The 8,363-nt window shown below is 43.2% G+C and overlaps 1 protein-coding gene across 11 annotated transcripts in view; it reads left to right on the top strand.

Moving 5' to 3' along the window:
* Window positions 1–8,363, top strand: part of SLC17A1 (solute carrier family 17 member 1) — a 42,705-nt gene that overhangs the window by 10,147 nt on the left and 24,195 nt on the right. For all 11 annotated transcript variants that reach the window (XR_012373872.1, XR_012373867.1, XR_012373871.1 and 8 more), the window contains exons 5-10: window positions 85–172; window positions 522–608; window positions 5,945–6,063; window positions 6,169–6,330; window positions 7,270–7,402; window positions 7,492–7,639. Coding sequence is in view for 5 of the 11 variants with exons in the window: in XM_073877653.1 (XP_073733754.1) it covers window positions 85–172; window positions 522–608; window positions 5,945–6,063; window positions 6,169–6,330; window positions 7,270–7,402; window positions 7,492–7,639 (737 nt within the window). In the remaining 6 variants the exon portion in view is untranslated. The remainder of the gene's footprint in view (window positions 1–84; window positions 173–521; window positions 609–5,944; window positions 6,064–6,168; window positions 6,331–7,269; window positions 7,403–7,491; window positions 7,640–8,363) is intronic.

Here is an 8,363-nt window from a genome sequence, read left to right as displayed (position 1 = left end):
GTATTAAGATAATGCAAAAACTGAACAGGGTTTAAATTCACAGAAAGTATCAGAGATCAGATGTCCCAATCCTTCTGATTTCAGGGATCGGTATTCATAGCTCAACACGTCATGTGGGCCAAGTGGGCTCCTCCCTTGGAACGAGGCCGACTCACCTCCCTGAGTCTATCAGGTAATGACGTAGGGCCTAGAATGTTTGAATCCCGCTATCATCTTATTCTAGCACGTTCTTCCTAGACCTGTAAAAGATGTGTGTTTTGAAGTGTCCAGGGCTTTGGAAACCATCTGCTCCAGCATCTTCGCTTTAAAGATGTGGAAACTGTCTAGAATGAAGAAAAGTCTCCTTTATCTCAAACAACAGGAAAAAAAGAGAAAAGCGAAGATTTTATTCTTTTCTTCTGCTCAGTGTTATCCTTACAAATGTATTTCACTGGAACTTGTTTATTGCTACCGTGAGGCTACATTATCTCTATTCTCAGATGCCTGTGCTCCTTAGGGGTTTCTTTGTGCCCCCTGATTAGGAATTCTGCTGGGATCCTTCATTGTTCTGCTTGTGACTGGATTCATCTGCCAATCCCTGGGCTGGCCCATGGCCTTCTACATTTTTGGTAAGTCTCTGTCTATAACATCCCAGTTGTTCTTCAGAATTGAAAAAAAATTAAAAATAAAAACTGACTATAAGGTAATAATTTATATAATGCTAATGATATTTAAAATCATGAATCTCATTGAAGGAAAGCGAGAAGTCAACATTCATTAATTTCACATTACAAGCAGAACTATACATGTGTTATTGTACATTACCTCTGCAATTCTATAATGCAGGTACTAGAGATCCACACCCCTTATATGAAACCCTTGGGGAAAGGGATGACCCACTATTGTTCATAAAAAGGAGCATACAGACTGAAGCAATGCTAGGAAGGAGATAGATAGGGGAAGACACCCCAATCCCACTCAACTCTCTCTTCTTTACCTTCTTCTTGGGCTGCTTGCCAAATCAATCTAGAAAGCAGTCTACCCAGGGGCCTGCTGATGTTCATTCAAGCCAGCCATCTGTGACCAATGCAGGACATCGAAGGGTGAAGAGTGGGTCTAGAGGGATGAGTGGAAGACATCCAATGCACACTGTGAGCAAATGGCAAAGCCATAATATGAACACATGCCTTCCGTCCTCCAAATGCCATTGCTCTTCATCAGTAAATTAGTCATCAGTAGTAAGCAATGATCAGTATAGTGACAGTACCCAAGCCCTGCACCAGGAAAGGGGCCAAAAAATACTGGGACTGCCTAGCCTGGGGAAAAGAAAACTTGAGAGAGCATGAATAAAAGAGAAATTCACACCTGCCCTGTATTACAAAATTAAAACTAATGAGCAGAAATTATAGAGAGGTGAGGTTTGCGCTCCATGAAAGACAAGCTCAATAATTAACGCTGCCCACCTGATCAAAGGTTGGATGACCTCCTACACTCATGGTGTATTCCTATTCCAATGTCATATACATGTGTATGGCAACATAGGTCATTTACAGTTCTCATGGGTGGCTCCATGAAGCTCAGAGAGAGGCACTATGCGTTGTCCTGCGTCAGCAGCTTTCCCACGAATTGCCTCATTTGGAGGCCCCCGGAATGGGGGGAAAGACTTAGAGGGTAGCAAGGTAGGGATTCAGGCATCTGCCTCCACAAGTCTTTACCATGAGGCATCGTGTCATGCCCACAGAGGCCAAATGGTCAGCTCCAGTTCGTGGCAGAGGCAAGACTAAAACCAAGAGGTTTTGTTCTATTTGAAGGTTCTTCTCAATGAAGTTAAATAAATCTAAATCCACACTGCTTTAAAGAACAAAATAACATCTGCCTTTGAGCTGCTTCTAATTGCTGGAGAAAAGCTCCCAAAAGAGCAAATCAGATCACAAACTCACATTTGTGCTTACAACGGCCGTCCAGCCTGCCGTTTCCCTCCACGAAGACTATTTTAAACTTCTCAAAACCTCTCTAGTCTCCTCAATTCTCTAAAATGGCTCCCTTTCCCCTGCCTTCTCTCTCACGTCACCTCCCTTTGAACAGTGGAAATTATTGCTCAACCTGTCTGTACCCACTGCCCCAACCTCTCAGACTTCTCCTCAACTCCTATCTGACTCGTGTCTGACCCATTCTGCCATCGAGACACCTCTTTTTTTTTTAAAGACTTTTATTTATTTACTTGTGTGTGTGAGAGAGAGCACAAGTCGGGGGAGGGGAGCGGCAAGCAGAGGGAGAAGCAGGCTCCCCACTGACCAAGGAGTCTGACGCGGGACTCGATCCCAGGACCCCGGGATCACGACCTGAGCCGAAGGCAGACGTTCAACCGACTGAGCCACCCAGGTGTCCTATCATTGAGACACCTCTTGACAAGATCATTTACAGCTTCCATCAGAGCTGCCCTGATTCCGCACTGAGCCCATTCTTGGCCCTCCTCCAACTAGGCCCTCTTCGTAGAGTCTGTGGGGTCAAGATTATATACTCTTCAGAGCCCACGGCCATCACTCCTAGTCATCACTCCCAGAATTGTTTGCTTAAAAACCACCAGGGCTTTTCAGACACGGAAGGACTCTTCTGCACATCCACTGAATTTAGACTTGGCCAACGAAGGGCAGGCAAAACTGCTTGCAGGAGATGTAAATGGAGTATGATGGGGAAGGCAAGAATTTCTACACATAACCAATTAAAACTTCTTTTAGCATGGAAACGGATCTGAGTAGGAACAGGAGGTCAAGCCTCGGACCACAGTGACCAGGGATTTGTGACCAATGGAATCAAAGAATTCTAAGTTTAAACCTCATTCTGCCTTGGGTTTCTTTAAAAAACTTTCTTTGTCTTAGATTTTCTCTAGTTTGAATATAATATGCCTCAGCATGTATTTTTTTGTATGTTCTCTTGAGCTTCCTGTCTCTGCGGTTTGGCGTCTATCATTAATTTTGGAAGACTAATTATTCCTTCAAATATTTCTCCTGTCCCATTCTCGTTCTTCTCCTTCTGATAGTGCCATATGTATATATTACACCTTTTGTAATTGTCCCACAATTCTTGGATACCTGTCATTTTTATTTTTTCTTTGCAATTCAGTTTTGGAAATTTCTACAGACATTTCTTCAAGCTCGATGATTCCTTCCTTGGCCACGCCTAGTCTATTGATGAGCCCATTAAAGGCATTCTTCATTTCTAGGTTAGTGTTTTTGATCTAGCATTTCCTGTTGATTTTCTTATTAGAGTTTCTGCCTACTTACATGAATCATATATTCTTGTATGTTGTCCATTTTTTCCATAAGAGCTCTTAGCAATATAATCACAGTTTTAAATTCTTGATTTGATAATTCCAACATCTCTGCCATTTCTGAATCGGTTCCAATGCTTGCTGTCTTCAAACTATATTTTTTGTCTTTTAGTATGCCGTGTGATTTTTTGTTGTTGTTGCAAGCTCAACAAGATGTACTAGATAAGAGGAATGGAAATAGTCTTTCAATGTGAGGTTTTATATTTATCTGGCTTGGCTAGGGGTTAGACATTGCTTACTGTTTGCTACAGCTCTAAGTTTCAGAGGCTACAATTTCCCCTGTTTTTGTGTTTTTATAGTCTTCTTAAATAAAGTTTGACACATGCAGTTTTTCCATTTGTACTCCCATTTATATACAGGGAAACTACTGATGCGGTGGTAAGGTGTGTGGGGGGGAGATAGTGTTCTATAGTCATATGATTAGTCTCAGCCTTTCAGTGAGCCTGTGCCTCTGGGCTTCACCTTCAGAAGTCCTTCCCAGTGTTCCCCCCATTAAGTAAGACAGGAAGGCCGTAGGGGGTTGCAGTTGGGTATTTCCTTTTACTTAAGCAGGTTAGACTCTGGTAGAAGTTTCCCTTGACAGCAGGCTTTGTTAAGAACAGGATGCTCTAGACATAATTCAAAACTGCTACTTTTCCTTTCCCCTGCTGAAAGGATGTAGGAATTTTTGTCTCATCTTCACTGTGAGAACCTGGTTAGGTCTCCTGAAGGTAAAACTCACAAAAGTATGAGGGTCCCTCCAGGATTACCCCAGATTTTTTTACCTCTCAAACTTGTCCACACGGCCTACTGCGATTAATCAATTGCCAGGTTTTCTTACCCTGGTACTGGTTCCCATGTAGTTTTCTGCTTCTGGGCTTCTGTTCCAGGAAGTTGCAATTCTCTGTATCCCTTATCTGTCTCTCCAATTTGGGGTACAGTAATTTGCCCTATGACCTCAATATTCTGATGGATCAAAGAAGAGTTGATTTTTATTTTGTGCAACATTTTTCTTGTAATGAGGATGGGAGGGATGACTACCAAGTTCCTTACATGCTGGATCAGAAACCAGAAGTCTCTCTCCAGATCATTTTGAAGTTACATTTTTGTCAACTTCGGATGAGAAGACATACCTTATTTGAGTTTCTTAATAAATCCAGAACTTAAACATTCATGTGAATTTCCATGTATAGTCTTGCCCCAGGCCTCACAGATGTTAGAGATGGCCAAACCTCCATGCCCAAAAATCAAGTGGAAGTTCTCCAGTCCACATTTGACCTGAGCTCTCAATCACATCCATCACCAATGGTGCCCCTGCCTAACTCTCTGCATTGGCCTTTGTTCTCCTGGCCACTCTGTCTCAGTCTTTTGCAGACTCATCCACTTCTCTTGCCATTAACTCTTGTCTCTTCAAAGCTCTGCCCCAGGCTGCTCCTTGAGGACTGTACTCCCGCCCTAAAAATATAATTCATGCTAAGTGTCAATTACCACTTACTAACTGTGTGTCCCTGGGCAAGGATGTGGACCTTTCTGAACATCAGTATTCTCATTTTGAAAAAGAGCTAATAGGCCCATATGAGTTTCTGAGTCGACTAAAATAATATATTGAAATGTACACATTGCACATGTATTTATTAGATATTTACTTCTGTCCACTTATGTTTCACCTTGGGATTGGGTTCTCAGGTCATAGAATGACATGGAAATAGTATACAGTTGAAATATCCTTTTAATGTTGCTTAAAGAATGTTGTACAAGCCTAAGATCTTCCAGTGGCTCCAGGTTTCCACATGGTCTGATCCCATCAGCTCTCGTCCTCAACCTTCCCCACCCTCCCCTTGCTTCCTCTCCAGTCACACTGGCCTCAGGACCTAGGCCTTCAGCACTCTCTGCTCCCTCTGCCTGGAGTGTCCTTGCCCCATATCCATGTCACAGCCTTCACTGAACATGATACTCCCCCCACCCCCGTAACTTCTATCCAGAGCTCTTGTCACGGATATTTAATACCCTTTACTTATTTACTTTTCATCCTCTTTTTCTCATCCACTAGAAAGTAAACTCTCTGAAGACAGAAATTTTTGTGTTTTATTCATTGCTGCATCCCCAGTACATAGAATAGTGAATGGTACATAATGTGCATTTAATCAATATCTGTCAAATGAATGAATGCCTTTCTGGAAGACTGACTGATGAGTACTACATACTCCCTGTCCTAACAGATGGTTCCTCACAGAGGACTTGTGTAATACCTCAGGCCTGGGCTGAATCTTGGGAGCATGGCCAAGACCTAGCTCTTAAAGCTAGGTGACAGTCAAGCCCTGTGAGGGTTCAGCTGTACCATATTCTCATGGTGGAACACGTTGGGAAACTGTAGAGATGAGGGCCTAAGAGCAGGGAGTCCCACTATGATGAGTGGAGGGATACAGAGCCTAGATCAGGAGAGGCCAGAGGCTTACCGCCCTCTCTGCAAAATTCATTCTGTAGGCACAGCCGTGGATACAGAGAGGACTATCAAAACTGTAAGCCTTGTTGCCAAGTTTTAAAGAAGGAAGAGTAGGTCCAGGTTCTCTGACCGATAATGACAAATGCCAATTTGGGAAAGAGACTTACTACCGACAGAAGCAATTTCAATTCTAACCTATCCTGCTTTGATAGGTGCTTGTGGCTGTGCCCTAAGTCTTCTCTGGTTTGCTCTGTTCTATGACGACCCAAAGGACCACCCATGTATAAGCATCAGTGAGAAGGAATACATCTTGTCCTCCCTCAACCAGCAGGTAGAACACAGATGCTCCACTGTGGTATCCTCCAGATTCTGTGCCAAATGGAACCATGTTCCTGCTTGTCCTAATGTGCTAACAGTTAATGGGTTTTTTCCCCAGGTCAGCTCAAGGACACAGTCTCTGCCAATCAAAGCTATGATTAAGTCTCTTCCCGTCTGGGCCATTGCTTTCGGTTCTTTTGCTTTTCACTGGACAAATAATATCATGGTTTTGTACACTCCAACATTTATCAGCTCCAAGCTTCATGTGAACATAAAAGAGGTAAGTTGACTTGTGTTCTCCTTTTAGCTTTATGAAGGACTCTGCTCATTTCTTTGTTTCTTATGACTCTAACCCTAGCTCTTGCTCACCCCTACACCATTTAGCTGTACCTGGAGACTGTTTCCAATTCTTATGTTAACGTTCCCCAGATCAAAGGGTGTAGGCACATATCTGGCACTCCCACAATAGAATACACTCATGTTCCCAGAGGTTCCCTACCTCCCATTCACTGCATGATCACCCCAATTAGTATTATTTAAGGCTCAACACCGTCGTTGCCTACAGAGACTGGGATCCTTCCCTGCCACCCTGCCCAGCTCACACCCAACCTATCTCTTGGGATAAGGCAATGAGTCCTGGGTCTTGCTTTGAAAGGATGGGCACTCTCATTTCTTATCTGACTTGGAGAATGACTGTTCCCTGAACCTATGTTCAAAGCCATACTAACCAGAAAAGACTCCTATAGAAATGGAATGCCCAAAGTGCCATTCATCAATCAACCTCCAGTAACCCAGCCTTGGGGCCAAGTGCTCTCTGATTCAGTGTTATCCTCTGTGAGACCCTGGATGTGTTGAAAGGATTAAGGGCAGTGGTTCAGAATCAGCACCATATGTATGTCTGTAGTTGCTGTCATTACTAGCTCTACCATCTTGCCCAAGGCCGGCATTCCCCATTCCCGACTATAGTCTTCGGATCTCGATTCTCCAGTACTTTCAGGTCCCGTGACACTAAGAAGAGAAAACTAGATGGACTCTGACAACTCTTCCTGACCCCAAAACTATTTTCCTCTTTCTTTTGGGTGGTGTGGCCCCAAGTGGGAATTCTGAGTTTGCACGTTGATGGTAGCTTGTATGGCAATACAAATTTTAGATACTGAATTTTAGCGTCGGGATGAGTCTACCTATCATACTCACCCTTACACTAACATTTACTTCCCAGAATGGGCTGCTGTCAGCCCTCCCCTATTTGTTTGCCTGGAGCTTTGGTATCCTAGCCGGTCACCTGTCAGACTTCTTCCTGTCCAGGAATATTCTCCGCTTAGTTACCATCCGGAACCTCTTCAACACACTGGGTAAGGAACAGCCGGATGTTCAAGCTCCTTGAGGCCCTTTGCCCCGTCTTTGGGATGCCCCTAACTGTGTTGTCTGAATCACTCCCCAGGACTTCTTCTGCCTGCCTTCTTTAGCGTGTGCCTGCTCTACCTGAGTTTCAGCTTCTCTAGCACTACCATCTTCCTGATACTTGCCAGTTCAACAGGAACCTTTTGTATGGCTGGAGTACTCATAAATGGCTTGGATATTGCTCCCAGGTAGGATTTTAAAAATCTCTTTCCTGTATCCAAGCTCTCCAGGGTTTTTTAAGATTCCAACCATTTTGGAGTTCGTGGCCACCAGGCCAAAACTCTCCCAGAAGCAGCATCAATATAGTTCATTCATATAATGTAAGTAATCATTATGTACCTAATGATATATTAATGTTTGCAACCCCTATATTTATGAAGTACAGCCCAATGATTCAGGGCACAGATTCTAAAGTCAGAAGGCTCGGTTTTAATAACAGCATGACCACTGTCTTCAAACAAATTACTTACCTTCTCTGGGCCTGTTGCACACCTATAAAATGGGAGTGATAAGACAATGCTTACCTCATAGGATTATTAGAGGATGAAATAAATTAATTTAGGTCAAGTACACAGAATAGTGCCTGGCCCATAGCAAACACTGTATACAGGTTACCTGCTCCCCTTGGTTATTGTTATTGAATACATGTTTATATATTATGAATCCTTATGAAAACCCACCAGTCAGTAGTACTTATTTTATAACTAAGAAAACCGAGGGTCAGATACTTGTCAGCCAAGATCTCACCACTGGTTTGGAATCTTACCTAGGATTTTAATCCAGATCTGTCTGGCAAAATCTTTTGCTTTTACTATGATGCCTTTTTTGAAGATACTCTAAGTGTGACTGCTGGAAGCAGCCCAGCCATTTGCACAACTCCAGGGGGCACTGTTTACATTGTGCTCTATAGGG

This window comes from Callorhinus ursinus, unplaced genomic scaffold (assembly GCF_003265705.2).
Source record: "Callorhinus ursinus isolate GAN/ISIS: 27379988/994484 unplaced genomic scaffold, GSC_fseal_2.0 scaffold26, whole genome shotgun sequence".
In the NCBI taxonomy this organism is placed as follows: Eukaryota; Metazoa; Chordata; class Mammalia; order Carnivora; family Otariidae; genus Callorhinus; species Callorhinus ursinus.
The sequence above is the reverse complement of the archived record's forward strand: the minus strand, read 5'-3'. Positions and strand labels throughout refer to the sequence as shown.